The 17,290-nt window shown below is 36.2% G+C and overlaps 1 protein-coding gene across 7 annotated transcripts in view; it reads left to right on the forward strand.

Annotated features, from left to right (window-relative positions):
• LOC131073079 (uncharacterized) overlaps positions 1-17,290 on the forward strand; it is a 133,847-nt gene that overhangs the window by 66,834 nt on the left and 49,723 nt on the right. For all 7 annotated transcript variants that reach the window (XM_058009439.2, XM_058009441.2, XM_058009437.2 and 4 more), the window contains one exon: positions 13,102-13,212. In XM_058009439.2, the coding sequence (XP_057865422.1) occupies positions 13,102-13,212 (111 nt within the window). The remainder of the gene's footprint in view (positions 1-13,101; positions 13,213-17,290) is intronic.

The following is a 17,290-nucleotide window of genomic DNA, read 5'->3' on the forward strand; positions in this document are numbered from 1 at the left end:
AGTTCATCATCTGCAAAGTCAGGCTCATCTGCATCTGGCATGGCTATGCCTTCAAGAGTTTGTTGTAAAGAAGTGTTCTTTGCTGATTTGTTCATCAGCAATTTCAAATTGCTGCGAACATAGACAAGATCTCCCAACTTTCCAGTCAGCAATTTGTTCCTCTTTTTGGAATGGATCTGGTCAAAGCAACTCCAGTTCCTCTCACAAGCTGATGAACTTGCTCCCTGACTCAAAATTCGAATAGCAAACTCTTGCAGTTCAGGAGCTGATGATCCATAAGAGATCCACCATCTATATCCAGGCATACGTGGCGAGTCATATTTGGCTTCTGCCCCTCCAAACATCCCTTCTCCTCCCTTGTATTGCCAACTTTGATCTCTGATTAGTGCTGCAATTTCTGGATTTGGTACATACCTGCTAATGGCTTGGTAAAGCCCTGCCATGATTTCATTATCACCCCTTCTATCAATAGAAAACAACTTAGGCTCCAAAAAGCAAGCTGCTGCATGTAAAGGTGTGTGCATCATTTTCCATCTGCAATCAACTGTCTCCCATATCTGCATATATTCTGCTTCTTCATTATTTAGTGCTTTTTGAATAGATTCCTTACACCGGTCCATGCTTTCATAAAGCATGCCAAGGCAAGGAGTGTCACCATCAACCATACGAAGCACGTCAACAATTGGTTCACATACAAGCAAGACTTTTGCTGCACTTTCCCAAAAATTGCTGTTTAGGATGATTTGCTCTATGTTCTTCCCCTTGGGGCCTTTAGAAAGCACTGAACTTTCCCACTGATTGGAACATATAACAGACCTCAAAGCTGCTTTTTCTTCAACCACTCTTTTCAAAGTGATATAATATGAAGCAAATCTTGTTTCACAAGGCCTCAACAATTCCTTTGATGCATGCTGCCTATAAATACTCAATGTGAGACGATGATTCCGTATGAAATTTGCAATTGCTCTCCCTCTATGAATAGCTTCATTTACCCATGGGAATTTAGCCAAGTAATGAAGCAACAAATCGAGACAATGGGCTGCACATGGGCTCCGATATATTTGTGGGTACTTCTCTACAATCAGCCTCCCAGCTCCCACACAATTTGCTGCACTATCAGTTACCACTTGAACCACATTTTCCATCCCTACTTCAAGAATGGCTTCCTCTAATATTTGAAAAATATACTCTGAAGTTTTTTTGTGGTTCATGGTGTCAATGACTTTCAAAAACACAACACCTTCAGGACAAGACACCAAAACATTAATCAATGGCCTTTGACACATATCTGACCATCCATCACTCAATATAGTGCAACCTGTTTCCTTCCAAGTGGCTTTGACATCAGCTAATTTTTCAGTCACTCTATCTTTTGACCTCTGCAAAAGAGTTGTCCTAATAGCCTCTGAACCTGGGGGTGTGTACCCTTTGCCAAACTTTGCAATTTTCTGAACTGCATTACGGAAATGAGGATTTCTCGCAACATTGAATGGAATAGCACTTGTGTAAAACAAATCAGCAACTGCATCATCCACCTGTTGTTTCTCTACTGGTTTCCAAAAGTTGTTAAGTGTTCCACTCTGTTTTGGTACACTCGCCGCTTTGGATTGCACAGAAGAGGAAGACATGGCAGATGTGAATCTAGATATATCTCCTTCAATTCTCTGTTTCTTTTGTGCCTTCTTCATTTTGCCTACCGTTGAAGCAGCCAACTCTTTCTCTAGAATAGCTTTAAGTTCTGGAGTCGCACCTATGCATGCTTGAACACCTCCACCTGGACCCCCTGTATTAGCAAGGAAGTGGTCCCTAAGCCTTGTTAAAGTTCCAATAATATTTGCTTGACATATGTTACATTTGATGTGAGTTCCATTTCGGGTCACATGCTTCCATGCCTCAGAAGTTGATTTGGGAGGAGCCATTAAATGAAAATCTGCATGTTTGGAAAGAAAAATTAAAAAACACACTACTTTTATTTCAACCTTTTAAAAATATATAATAAAAATATATAATATTAAACAATATAATAAAAAACCATTAATATAAAATTATAAATTATATAATAATAATATTAAACAACATTATAAAAAATAAACATTATAAATTTATAAATAAACATTATAAAGTATAAACTATTAATTAACCTAAAAAAATATTAAATAAACAACATTATTAAATAATAATAAACCTAAAAAAATATTAAATAAACAACATTATAAATTTATAAACATTTAATAAACAATATTATAAACATTATAAATAAATAATAAACCTAAAAAAATATTAAATAAACAACATTATTAAATAAATAATAATAAAATTTATAATAAACATTATTAAATTGTTTACAAAAATATTAAACCTAAAAAAAATTAAAAAAATATAAAAATATATAATATAATATTACAAACTATTAATATAAAATCATAAATTTTTAAACATTAACATTATAAACAAAAAAATAAAATAATAAACTTAAAAAAAATGGCGGCCTACCTGTGCAGGTCGCTTACTGGTCGCGGACGTGTCGATGCTTGCCGGTGGCGTCGCGGACTACAGGTGGCGTCGCGGACTGGTGGCGATGCGAGCTGGTGGCGTCGTGGACTGGTGGTGGCGTCGCCGACTGGTAGCGGCCGAGCAACTCCTGCGGCCGGGTAGACGAGGCTCCTTTGGCAACTCGCGTGGCGGTCAGGCAGAGTGGGCTCCGTTAGCAACTCGTGTGGGTGTGATTGCAACTCTTGCGGCCGCCCTTTTATAAAATCCGTGAGAAAACCCTAAAACGCAAACCCAAAAAAATAAAAAACACTTTAACAAACCCTAATTTTTTTTTCGAATTTAATCGATTTTTTGCATAGTTTTTCAAGTTCGCCGAATTTCGAACTTCAAGGTTCAAATTCGGTCGAACCTGGTGACTTAGTATACATATGCATGCATATACATACATACATATATACATATACATGCATGTATATACATAGATACACACATACATATACATATATATATTTATGTATGTATACACACTTTTATAGACAGACATACACATATACATATTATATATTGATATATTATATAAATATTTAAATTATATCTTTGACATTGTGTTCTATTTTCTAATTAAACCACAATGTAAAAGATACAACTTAAATATTAATTATTAAATGTAATATTATTTAATTATAATATTTTTTTTGATCATTCAAATGAGCGATTAGGACCCTCCCCCTTTGTACAAAATGTTTACAGCTGGAATCCTTTCATATTGTGGAAAAGATGAAGAGGCCTTGCAAACTAAGTTACCGGTTCCGGTTCGGATTCAGGTTCGGATTCGCAGATTCGGCAAATTTTTTTTTCTTGGGTACGGGTACGGGTTTGTCTGTACACATATATTTTTTAATTTTTTATATATATATATATATGTTCAAACTTCAAACATCAAAATTATATATGTTCACAGTTCAAACATACAAATATGAAACATACAATGTAACTTTCGCATACAATGATACATAAATGATAACAGATAAATCATAAATCATAAATCCATAATTGCCAATGCCAATAAATATTCTGATATTGATATATCGTAAATGTAATATCATATTCATAATTTTCAAAAAAGATAATATTCAAGTTTCAAGTTTCAACTGATTCAAGTTTCAAAATGTGAAAATGTCATGACACAATAAAGTATAAAGTTAAACATTCAAATTACAAGCCATCTATGGGATTTAAATTCCATATTCATCTTCATCTGAAGCATCCAACCCAAGCCCAAGGTCATCAAGTGGTTCAAATTCAGCATCAATTGAACCAATATCAAATAGAATGCCACTCCCACTAGCTATGTCTCTCTCAAATTCCATAACTGCCTTGTCTATAGAGACTTGGCAAAGTTGTGCAACTGTAGCATCTAAATCAGCACACTTAGGGGCTAGATCCCAATTCCTTGTTACACCCTCACTATATCCAGGGTCCTTATGTGACAACAAACGAAGGTTGGAGTGTATGTAGACCAAATCCTCAGCTTTCTTTGCACCCAAACGATTACGTTTGACTGAGTGGATGAAGGAGTATGTACTCCAATTCCGCTCAGCTGAAGAAGAACTTGCAACCTGTTAAAAGTTAAAACATAATTAGAAATTTATAAATTATAAAATAAAAATATGATAGCATCAAATGGAATTGGAAAACTATAAAAATAAAAAATAAAAAGATACATACTTGGGAGTTAATTTTAATTGCAAGAGGCTGCAAGTAAACGGAGCCTTGACAATGTACATACCACCACTCATCAACATCCATCCCATATCTAGCATTAAGAGCTACAACATCATGATTTTTTGCAGATACAAATTGGCCAAACTCCCTCAAGACAATATTTCTTGTCTCCTCATCTTGATATATCTTTTTAAAGGCAGCCCTATAGCCAGAAGCAACCTCTGCATCTCTATATGGTGGCACCCTCCTTGGTGTTGCAAGCATCTCTACACTATAAAATTTTGGCGTCAAAGCAAATGCTAAGAGATGTAAGGGGGTGGTCATCTTGTTCCAATGGTCAACAACAATTTTCTGCACAACTTTGAAAAATGTTTCCGTTGGGTCATTTTCTTTTCTATTTATTACTTCTTTTATTTTTTCCACCATGCAATCCATGCCATCATAAATCTCACCCAAACATGGGCGATCAGTATCAGCATACCTGATCATGCTCATGATGGGCTTAGTGAAATTTAAAAAATATTCCACATCATCCCACCATTTCTCACTAAGGATCAATGCTCTTACTTTTAGAGCTCTTTTTGTGTGGGACTACTTCCATACACTCCACAAGCTATTGATGACCATAGAACTCAAGGCATCTCGCACCTTCAGAAGTCGTCTTAAGACGAGCGTGTGAGATGCAAATCGTGTTTCAGCAACCTAACATGACATAACAAAATACACAACATATATAAATTGTAAGTCTATAAAAAATACAAATTTAAAACTAAAAAATTAAAACATAAAATTTAAAATTAGTGATTTATAAATTACCTTCAACAACTCCAACTTGGAGAAGGTCCTAAAAATGGCTTGTGACATATGATGATTAGTAACAAACATTTGAATCTCCTCGCCCTCTGCATACAGTTTTTTCACCCAATCAATTTGTGTGCCAAGCTTTTGCATGATTAAATTGAGTGAGTGTACTGCGCATGGTGTCCAAAAGATGTGACCATATGTAGCCTCCACTATAGTCCCTGCTGCACTACAATTTTTAGCATTGTCCGTTACAACTTGGACAACATTTTGAGGCCCCACCATGTCAATGCATTCTATCAAGATATTGGCAATGAAACTTGCATCTTTCACTTGCCCCTCACAATCCACTGCTTTCAAAAACATTGCCCCTTTAGGACACACTGCTATAACATTGATCAATGGCCTATTTTTACAATCTTTCCATCCATCAGAAACAATGGTCACACCTGTTTCATGCCATGTATCTTTGATGACTTTCAACTGTTACTCTATGGATGCTTTCTCCTTTGCCAATAAGGTGGTTCTCACCTTTTCATAACTTGGACAAACATAATTAGAAGGTGTATTGCAAAGAGTATGCACCATGTCCCGAAAGTAAGGTGATCTAACAAGGTTGAAAAGAAGCCCATTGCCATAAAGGCAACGTCCAATTTTGGAATCTGCAATCTCTCTCAGTTCATTTTTGAAGGCAAAATCCAATGGGCCTCTTTTCCGTGAAGCCACAACATTGTGATTCTCTACTGCATCAACTAGTGGGTTTTGCATGAAAGGATGTGAACCAGTTGGTCTTGTGGAGCCAATGCTACTAGAAGGCCTCTTAGACGTTGAGCTTGGATGGACAAGAGGATGATCAGTCGTTGCTTTGCTACTTCTCCTATTAGCTTCTTGTTGTTCTCTAATATATCCCAAAACTAGAGCTTTTGACAGCCCCCTGCCATCTGATCCCTTACATAATTTTATTCCATGCTTAGGGATGAAACAAAGGTGGCCTTTCACTTGAAAGTATGAGCTGGTATACTCAGTGCCACAATGGTTGCACTGCCAAACAAAACCCCCACCACCAGACACTTGCTTGATCATTGTTGTATAATGCCAAAGTGGTGAATCTTGATCAATTTTAAAGGGGTTATTTTCAGTTCGGACATTTGCAATTGAACTAGAGCTTGCACTTGCACTTCCAGATCCAACCATTATGTATGATTATATGAATAATGCACCTAAAATGAAAAGAGAAAGCACAACATTATTGAAAAAAATTATAAATTTTTTGGCATTATAACCCCATACTATGCATACAAAGTGTAAAAAAATATACAAGACTTCTTTGAAAAAATTTAAAAAAAATTAAAAAAAAGATTTAAAAATTTGAAAAAAACTTGAAAAAAATTTGGAAAAATTCTTGAAAACTTGAAAAAAATTCAAATTCACTTACCTTTAATGGCTAAATCTTCCTTCTCCAGTGATTCCTATGCCTTTGATGTGTGTCTCACACCTTCGTAGTCGTCACCTTCGAAGAAAAATACAAAAACTAAGAAACCTGATTGTAGAGAAAAAATCTTCAAAAATGCAAGTAGAATGAGTTGAATTCATGTTTTGATGCATGAAATGCATCATAAAGGGGTGGATTAGGGTTTAGATGTTAAAATAAGATTAAAAAATTTGATTTTTAATTGTTTTTATTTGTTTTCTAACCTGTGGGCCCCGTTTTTGGGAACCCACGGGCTTGGGTTCACCTGGGTCCTCCTTGGTTCGACCTGGGTCCCACCCGGGAACCCAACCGCCTGGGCAGGACGCGGGTGGGACCCAGGTTGAACCAGGCTCGGACCAAGACTGGGCATGAACTAGGACCAGGATCTCGGCATTTTAGGGAAGAACCGGTAACTGAGCTTGCAAAGATACAAAAATATAATGATTACATATCTATTACAGACTGAGCTTAATCCCATATACCATATTCTGTTGGGCCAATAATAGACATGCCAAACAAAAGAACAAAAGACAGATAGACCGAAAGACAAAGACCTAATGAGCTACATTATACGCCAATAGGAGACATGCCAAATAAAAGAACAAAAGACAGACAAACCGAAAGACAGAGACCTAATGAGCTACAATACACCTTTATCCTTCCCTGACATACCAATTGAAGATGCATTCAATGCAGACTTGATTCTTGATTGATGTGTGCTTTCTTATTTTTTTGCATAGGAGTCCAAATTCCCTCATCAACCCTTGCATAAATGAAAATAGGCTAGAAATCCTTTGTTGCTTGGTGAGACCAATACCCTTGAATTTCCTTGTGCATGGGAGACTTGATTTGGGAGGGTGGCACCTCCTTGGTAATCATTATTGAAAAAATATATTTTTAACCCTGAGAAGAATCTAAAGGACATGGTATTGCTTTTGTAGCCTTGACAAAGAGATAATGCAGAAGAGCACCTTTCCAACAAGTGACATGGGATGTCAATATGCATTTGCTGATAGGGTAATTTGTAGCTACATGACCTGTGTCATAGAATAATAACATCTCCGATAATGAAATGACAGCCCTTCATAGTTCAAAAGTTGAACCCAAGAGTGACCTGCAGCTTTCAATGTGATATCTATAGGGAGATCCTTGGATATATCTAGATCCACTAGAATCCAAGCATAAGTTGTGTGAATGAAATCTGAAGTAACCTTATTTGTAGTGACAAATTTAGCTAACGAGTTGCCAATAGATTCAAAGTAGAATTCCAGCCAAAATTGAAGTGGAAGAAACTGGGAGACAAACCTAGATCGGCATGAAGCTAAAATATTCCATGGAGGGGTTGAAAACTGGATGCCATGGTTTTACCATGAAGGTATGTTGATCCCAAAATCATCAATGATTAAAAAAGATAGAGTTGGGATCTTCATTCGATTCAAATGTTCCAATTGAAAACCCTTTCTCATAGGGGTAGATTTCCAGACCATCCTCCATGAGTAGTTGCCAATTGTCAAAATTCGATTTATTTAAATCTAGTAGGCTTTACTAGAGGTGGTTGAATTGGCCAATCAAGCTATTGGCTGCAAAAAATCTGTTGCCTTCAAGAACCTCCTTACCAAACACTAGCATAGGAGATTGCTTGGTGTAGTTAATAGGGTTAAATTCTTTAGAACCTTGCAGCCCCTTACTACTCAACCTTGATCTAAACTCTAAAGCTGTCAACAAAGGTTTTTTTTGGGTTTTTTAAAATTAGAAACCACAGAGTAGGTACTAGCAGAAAATGACTGAACTTTTGAATGTATTTTCTAACCAATTGAGTTGGCACCCCTCAAGTGTTTGGATGAGGGCTCCACATAGGGTGAGAGAGTCAAGACATGAGTAGCATAATGGAATAAAGGCCTAAAATAAGGGCAAGCCAAAGACCTAGTCAAATTCTTACGTATTGCAAGTTGTTTGTCTAGAGTAGAGGAGAGACCATCAAAGCTAGAGCCACAACCATTTTCCCTACCTGGGGTAGAGGTAGCTAGGGTTTCAAGAGTGCAGTGAGAGGAGAGTAGGAGTGCCATTGGTAATATGATCATGTTAACCAGGTTATAAGATTCAATAATAAAAATAATTAATAATTACTCAGAAATAAATATATATAAATTAATAATTAATGTATTAGTAAACAATCCTTTTGAAGGTCAAATGTGGATATTGGTGACCATGCCTTGGAAGGAAAGCTATAAGAGACAAATAAGTTACAATAAACATAATGCATTAGAATTTAGAATCTTCTAACTAAACATTTTGTCCAACTTCTTTCTCTTTTGCAATCTTAAAATCATTTGAGAAAAGGCTTTCTTGTTAGATTGAGATTTTCTATTGGTGACTGGCCCAACCAGCCACCTTTATTTGGAGATGATTCCTCCAATCCTAAATATTCTTCCTCCTCAATAGAGAGAAATTCCTCTTTAGAAGATTTTGACTTGATACAATATATTCTTTAAGATCTAGAAACTCTTTTAGAAAACCATCCCTAATGAAATCTGAATTTTCAGTTGCAGTTGATCTGATCTACACATTTACAGCTTTCATACGCTCTAAATTTTGAAAATTTGAAGATACATTATCTCTTAATGCACTTTATGCATGGTGGTAGAAGGGAAAAATTCTACAGCTTTAGCTGCCTTGTCCATTGAGCAATGCACAGGTGGATTTCGACTAATTCTGAAGCTTTGGCAGCCTCTTCTAATGGGCTTTCTGCAAGCTGATGTAGCAGTTTAGCATTATGTCACCATGTTGTCCATCCATTAGTTTTTAATTTCTTCCCGAGACATTCACTTGACAAATGTCCGAGGTCAAAACAATTTCTACATATAATTGGCAACCTCTCATAATCAAGATTCTGCTTCCGTGTGTGACGTCACACTTATAACCAGATCTCTATTGGTATAACTAAGGATAAATCCATTTCTATCAAACATGTACACAAATTGTATGAGAAAGCCTCAAAGATTCAAAAGAAATAATAACAAAATTACCTAAGGTTGCCAATGCATTCTAGAGACTACTTTAACTTGAAATGTAGAGGAAGATTGGGTAACCTTAACAAATTGGTAAAAATTGAATTTTTATTTCAATGGGTTAAAATCTGGAAACCATGGTTTGATAAATAGAGATTCATTACCCTAGCCCCATGCTCCCTTAGCAAGAATAGAATCTCTATTTGCCTCAGCTTCACTTACAATTATGAGAAAACCCTGGGCATAAGGATGAATATCCAAAAAATCTACCAGAAAGGTCAGCAAGGTTTTTCATTTGTTTGCAACCCATGTGTGTAGCGTTGGTAGATTGGGCCATCTATTGGTAAACCTTCAAGTAAGATCTATCTTTTTGTAATACACTAATTCCTCAGCCAGATCATTTCCCAATTCCATGTAATGTCCCCTACTAGATTTAGGCCTTTTTAACAACAATTACCTAATTTCAATACACTTATGACTTAATTAATTTGCTTGATTAGGAGACAATTTCCATTCTTAACTTGCTATCAGTATATCTGAAACAGATATTTATCATAGCACTCGATGTAATTATCCTTGAAAATCAGAAATAGGGCTTGAGACTTGCCTTGTATTAGAGGAGTGGAGACTTATAAAGATAACCTGCACCCACAAGGAAAGGCAAACACCTATAAGCATATCCATTTTTAATCAATTATAATCTATTCTAAGGTAACAACAGAGAGAGTGAGTATATGAGACACGAAAGGGTTGCTTGGGTCCGTTGTCTACCATGTCCAAGGAATGGTTGCTTCTAACCTCCTTGCTAGATTTGGCGGCCCATGTTGCTGTCCCTTCTAAGCCCATTACCTAGACACCAAGACATGAAAAGTTTGCTTGGGTCTGTTGTCTACCAAGTCCAAGGAATGGTTGCTTCTAACCTCCTTGCTAGACTTGGCAGCCCATGTTGCTGTTCCTTCCATCCCCATTACCTATACACATCACCATCTTGTGAGTTTGGCATAGAGGGAGTAACTGGTTCCGTAACTCCATGGGTCCTTACGACCACTTGTGAGCCCCTCATCACTACCAGGTTACTCCTCCATCCCTCTCCCACAAAATGGACTATCAAACACAGTTTCTAATGTATCTCTTAGAACAACTATCATACTGATAATGTAATGTCTGCAGTAAGAGTAATGAATCTCCAATAGCAGTAGTGATTTTGCTATAAAGCAGTAATGCAGATTTTTAACATTGCTTAATAATATCTATGCTGATTATTCAGGTGAAACATAATCCACTCAGATCTGCAGGTCTGTCTTATTCTCATCTTCTTTCAATGCTTTTCTTCTATCATGTTTCTTTCCTTTGAACCTTCGTATGAGTTTCAGAAATCTCTAATGGCTGAATTCGATCAATGGTTCTCTTCCAAGGTTGTTCCATGGTCTGATCTGGGTGCTGGAGTGATCCCTTATATCCTTCGCTAGACATTGCAATGATTGCGAGGGATGCACCTTTTCATGGTTTGACCACTGCCCCTTTGTTAATCCATGTGGACCAATCAGTTGTTAGGAATGTAATTGCACCTCTAATAAGAAATCAATTATGATGAATATGGTCGCTGCATTATGGAAGAGATTTGATCCTTTAGGCTGATGCTGTGATGCTGTGTATTGTCTAATAAGCCTGACTTTATGGGATAAACGATTGTGTTTGATTCACGAAATTGTGAAGTCTACTTGGTAAGACAATTCCAACGATTGGTTTGCTGTTCACCATGTATGAGGTCGGGAGCATGACAAATTAAGGAATGGGCTAGAAGTGTACTAACTTCAATGTATTATGAATTTAGATGGAATTAAGTATGACTGTCATTCATATTGCAGTCTATATTACTATTACTATTAAATTCTGCATACGAATATTATCAGGCTTCATATATTAAGCACATCCCCATGCATACCACCAAGAGCCAGGATGTTAATGCCTGTAACTTAATTACATTACTGATGTGATCTGATCCATGGTGATGTCCCTGGATGCTTTTGATTCTTTTTCTTTATATCTCTCAATATGATCTTTATCATATATGCCCTTTGGCAAGAGAGACACCCTTTCACCATTAGCACCCTTTGGAGGAGTGCGACTCTGCCCTTTGAAAGGGACACAACCTTTCACAATCATATCTGCACTTCTTATCTAAATAAGATCTGCACTTCTCATTCCAAAATTACCCCCCCTTGAATGATGTTCTCCTCTCCCTTTTATATCTCATGTTTGAGGGAGTCACATCTTTTCATTCCATCTCTTTTGACCATTCATTAACTTAATTAATTTTTAATTATATTAAATAATTTATTTCTATATTTAAATTTTTAATTATATTTTTATTCTTTTGAATTCTAATATTATTATTATTATTATTATTTACCATTAAATTCTATTCCAAAGTGGGGACATTACATTCCAGGATTGGGATCTTCTCTGCATTTTTAATCATCCACCTAGAAGAGTCTTTCCACCCTAGAGAGGTGTTTCTTTCTTCATTCTCTTGTTGTTCCTTTCCCTTCACAACAGTTGAATATGATGAATTTTTCTTATCTCCACCTGCAACAACTTTAATGAAACAGCACTGGTTGCCAAGGGTAGCAGTCCAAATCTCCATACTTTCCTGGCTGCTGCACCCTTCCCTTCCTCTCATCCATTGTTACCGTTTCCCAAGATTATAGAAGAACTGCCTCTAGCTGTTGAGAAGAAAAAAGATGCTTTAAAGGCAGCCTGATCCAAACCTTGTCTTTTATTGATAGCCAAATAAGATTGCTTCCCATCGAGTTGGGAGCATCGACTGCCTTTTCTGTAACAGATGCATTGATCTGCAATGGAACCAATTGGGCACCATTGTTAGCAGCAGCAGCAAGCACAGGATATTTAGGATTTGGCGATGAAACTGCAACTTTATTAATGAGAATAGGTTTGGTATCATTATGTTAACTGCTCTTCCCCATCTGCATTAAGCAATGTCGGAGCTTGGGAGGCCTCAGCAATAAATCCAGACAAAGGCTCCTGCAGGTTGCTTGTGCACCACTGCAGAATGGCATCTGAAACACCGTGAACAGGATAAGTGGCAGAAATAGGGTTTTCCGCAGAAACAGAAGACTCTTTTAGCCTTTACTAGTGTATAAGTAGTATATTATATTGATATGTCATGGCATCTTTAGGTAGATTTATTTAAGATACCTATACTAGTTTTAGCAATAAAATTGAAAGGATTACAAAAATAAAAATCTATGCTTATGTTTGCAAATTTTCTGAAAAGCATTTGCCTAATTCATAGGTGGAGATGCCTTGAGGCATAAATAAAGGCAGGGATATTCCCTATCTATATCAAGATATGAATGCCTAAATTAAATTTTGGTATCCAATTAATATAATATAAGAAAAATTGCGTGTTCTGCTTATTAGTCTTCACTTTTATGATCTCTCTCTCTCTCTCTCTCTCTCTCTATATATATATATATAGACACACATGCTTGTGTAGATATATATGTATATACATTTATCATTTATATGTTAGATATTTGTATAAAATTTATGTTAGCTAAAAATTGTTTATGATTTCAGATTGAACCTGGAAGCCAAACAGAACAGGCTCCTCCTTCAGCTGTCCTCTGTCTTGATCCAGATGAGCTACATGGTTTTCGCTTTTTGACAATATCTGTTGCACCTCGTCCGGTATGACATTTCCTTATTGTGATGCCAAGTGAAAAGTATATGTTTATGTCTACTGTTCAGTTAAATGCTATTATTTTATCACTATGCTTCTATAAGAGCTAGTTTATACAGATCACATTATAGGATTATACTAAGGAATAGATTTGATGATCGCTTTATCTGACATTAAAATGTATATTATAGTTGAGAATTAAGTTAAACACTGATGGTCATGGCATATTTTATCCATCAAAATAAATTTTCAACTAAGGTGCTGATGGGAATTTTGGTTAAACTGAAAGAAAAGAAAGATGGTTCTGTGATATGACAGTTATGGTAGGAAGATCCCTGTATTGCTTCTTTTGAATGGGGACTGTTAAATCATAATTCATCTTGTTAGAGCAAATATAAGTGATGCCTATTCAGGTTTAGATAGTTTATTAGTTCATTTGTGGAAGTTAATAATATTGTCATGGTAAGTCTATGGGAGTGAAGGAATGTAAATAGGGAAATTCAGGAGTTAATATTAAGGTCTACATGGTGACAAAGAGATCAAAAGATATGCCATACTCAAATTGTGCAAATAGCACTGAGGGATCAGGAATGTGCTTTGAAAGAGAGCATTTATTATGATAATGGCCTTTGGGTATTAAAACTTGGCTGGTGATGGAATATATTCATCCCAAGGAGCTCATTAAGGGCTTTAGTCTGAAATTGAATATATATGATAGAGAAAGTAAAAGGCATTGAAATGATCCTGGCTGCTACCTTGTTATGATTTTATACTATATAAATACAATCTATTATAAGTTATGTTCCATGGAGTTTCTAGGATGGAGACAGCGAGGGGTGGCAGGATGCCATTCCAGGATAGCTGGGATGGTAGGCCTGTTTTAGGGGATGGAAATTTGAAAAATAGGCAAAATTGAATATATATAGGAAATTTCAATTATTCATAGATAATGTAGAATGCAAGCTCCTTTTAATGGAATTTGTATGGGAAGTTACAGCTCAAGCTAATTCAGGATATATGTTTCAGTTTTTTCTTGTCTGATCTAGCTGGTACAAACAATATATGATACTATGTTGTTGATGATTTGTATATTCTACAAGGTGAGGAATTATTTCCATAGTGCTTGGAAGGAAAGACAGTGAAACTTGCAAGGAAATGAATGCAAATTTTATACAATGGAAGTCTCATTGTTTGTTTGTAACTTTGATCCTTAAGCTTTATGTAAACAAGTTCTGCCATATTGTCTTTCATTTCTGCTTTTCAATTTTGAATGTGATGTTAAATATTTGATCAGCTAAGAGAGCACTGAATTCAGCTAAACCGACATCTGATTATTGAACAATGAATATGTATCAAGCTTTATTTTCAGTCTGTTGTTTCTCCAGTTTTTTGTATTGTTACAGTATTTTTCTTGTTATGTGTGGCATGAGAGGGAAGTGAAGTTGACTTGATAGCTACTATGCTAGGTAATTTATGAAGGTTATGCGTCAATCTCAATACATAATGAGAAGTTTCTAGTTTGAATTAGATGCCATATCAATGTTGTTCCACTGATATCATAAATGATAAATGTAAATAGGAATTTCAAATTTGTTTTTTCTGACTGATTAACTTATCTAATTGTACTTTAGACAAAAGTTGCTGATTATCTATTTGAAAACTCATGATGGAAGAATTGTTAAATTAAATTCAATCAGGTGAAACACCGCTTGAAGGAAGATCCACAGGCAAACTTTTGGATCGATTATCATTTTGAGTTTATCTATTGCTGGGCTGTAGGGGATTGCTGGCCATCCTTGGGTCAGTCAGGGGATGTCTGGGTGTCCCCTGGCCATTCCCTGCCCTTTTTAGGCCATTCAAAAAATGTTTCCTTTTATTTTGGCATGGGGGATTGCTCTGGTGATGTTTCCTAGCTGCCTCCACATTCCTGAAACATCCCAGTGATAGTAACAGCTGAATTTTCCTCAACGGCCATACTTTTTAAAATTGCCTTATTCCTGATCAACATTTTCCTAGCATGTGTTCAGTACCCGACTTACACTTAGCAGACATCCCTCAAACACTAGCTCAATGTTTGTTGGTGCCTGTTTTTATTTGCTTGGCACCTGCCCAATATATGTTTAATATTTAATTGAAACGTGCCTGGAGCTCAAGAGAAACTCAACATGTGTCTAATGGATTCTCAGTTGACGCACACTTGGCACCTTATCAATGCTCTTCTGCTACTCACCCAGTGACCAATATGTGCATGCCCAACATGAGATACAGAAGGTTATGAGACATGAAAAACCAAGAGATGTAAATAGACTTTATTCAGCTTACCTTGTCATGTAAAATAACAATTTATTCTAGAGATGGTAATTTGATATCTTTGTTTTCAAGTGAAGTTACAACATTTATAACATTATAAATGATCATATCATTCCCAGAGAGACTGATATTGACATATTTTAAAAATGTCATTTCTTGACAGGTTATCTTATACTAGCAGGTTGTGTGTTCTATTTCAGGGATGATGATAGTCTTCTCCTTAAATTTTTCATGTTCAAAAGGTTGTTAGTTTATTCACATCTGTCAAGTTATACTTATGCCGACAAATTATAGCCATAGATGATGGCTGATGTTACTCTAGAATAATGCTTTCTTCACATACCAACTTTAGAGCTAAGTCTTTCATTTGTTTTCTTAACTAATTAGGTGGAAGCCTTTTAACTTATATAAATTCATTTTTCAATTTGATTTCTGACCAAGATAAAATTCCTGGTAAATTGAACTAATTCGAGAGGGTAGTTATATAGATTGGAAGGTAGATTGAAAAGGTCATATGTTATAGAATTGTATCCCTTCAATATTTTCATAGCTATCAAGGTTGGCGCATATGGCATCTTATCTCATCTATATAATAAAATGTAATTATCTTCCATAGATTTCATACAGTAGAATTCCTTTTATAGATAGATAAGTGGGGGTTCTATAGTACCCCCAGATAGAGAATAACATATAGACTATAAACAGCCAGCAGGCCTGAGATATGATGAGCCAATTACAAAAAGTTGCTCCAGAACTATGCAGCTATAACCAAAAGGATAATTAACCAAACTTACAGCTATAAGCTAGAGCTACGTTAAACTGCCTAGGCTACATTAGAGCGACAAGTGCAGTTAAAACCAAAACTATGCAGCTGTAACCCAAAGGATAAATAACCAAACTGCTCCAGAACTTTGGAGCTATAACCAGGAGGATACATTACCAAACTTACAGCTATAAGCTAGAGCTATGTTAGACTGCCTAGGCTACATTGGAGCAACAAGTGCAATTAAAACCAAAGACAAACTACTCAAATCCTTAGCGCTCCTAGGAAACTGGAATATCGTGGCCCTCTTTAACCACCTCCTTCACCTAGCACTGCTCATGAGATGTTTGCTCTTGTGGATACCTACCAGTGATGGGAATGTTGTTGGATATTGTTGAGAAGTTTGCTAGAATGATGTTTTGTCATTGATGTCAACATATTCTTCATTGATGAGTTGGTTTGGTCATTGTGTTGTAGATGAGTTGTTGCGGTTTAATGGGTTTTGAGATGCTCATCTCTAGTTGATTTTGCAGAAGTTTCAGTGGTCCGCATGATGTTTTGATCTAGTTATGTGATCCGGTATTTAGGTTATTCAAATGTTCATGTTATTTAGTATTTTGGTTTGTGCTCCGCATTGCTCCGGAATCACTATAACTTGATTTGCAAATTTGGCAGAGTGTTTGGGACGTTTAGGTGTGTCCTCAATTCAGATGGTTCGTGATTTGGAAGTTCGCAAGTGAATCTTTTAGTTTGTCAGTCAGTTGATTTGGTGTTCTTGAGGTTCGGTATAATGATGATGAAGATTCCGGTAAGATGTGATGTTGCGGTTGTTTCTGTGGTGATTCACGTTGCTTGTGGATGTATCTAGATTGTGTTCTATCCGTGTTGTTGGTCCGCATTGATCGTTTTGCGCGATATTGATCATTTTCTTGATCCAGTGGTGCTCTTCGTGTTATGCGACATTTATGGTGATTGTAGTGTGTTGCGGATGATTGAGGTGTAATTCTTGGTGG

The sequence above is a fragment of the Cryptomeria japonica genome, chromosome 3 (assembly GCF_030272615.1).
Source record: "Cryptomeria japonica chromosome 3, Sugi_1.0, whole genome shotgun sequence".
NCBI classification, from domain to species: Eukaryota; Viridiplantae; Streptophyta; class Pinopsida; order Cupressales; family Cupressaceae; genus Cryptomeria; species Cryptomeria japonica.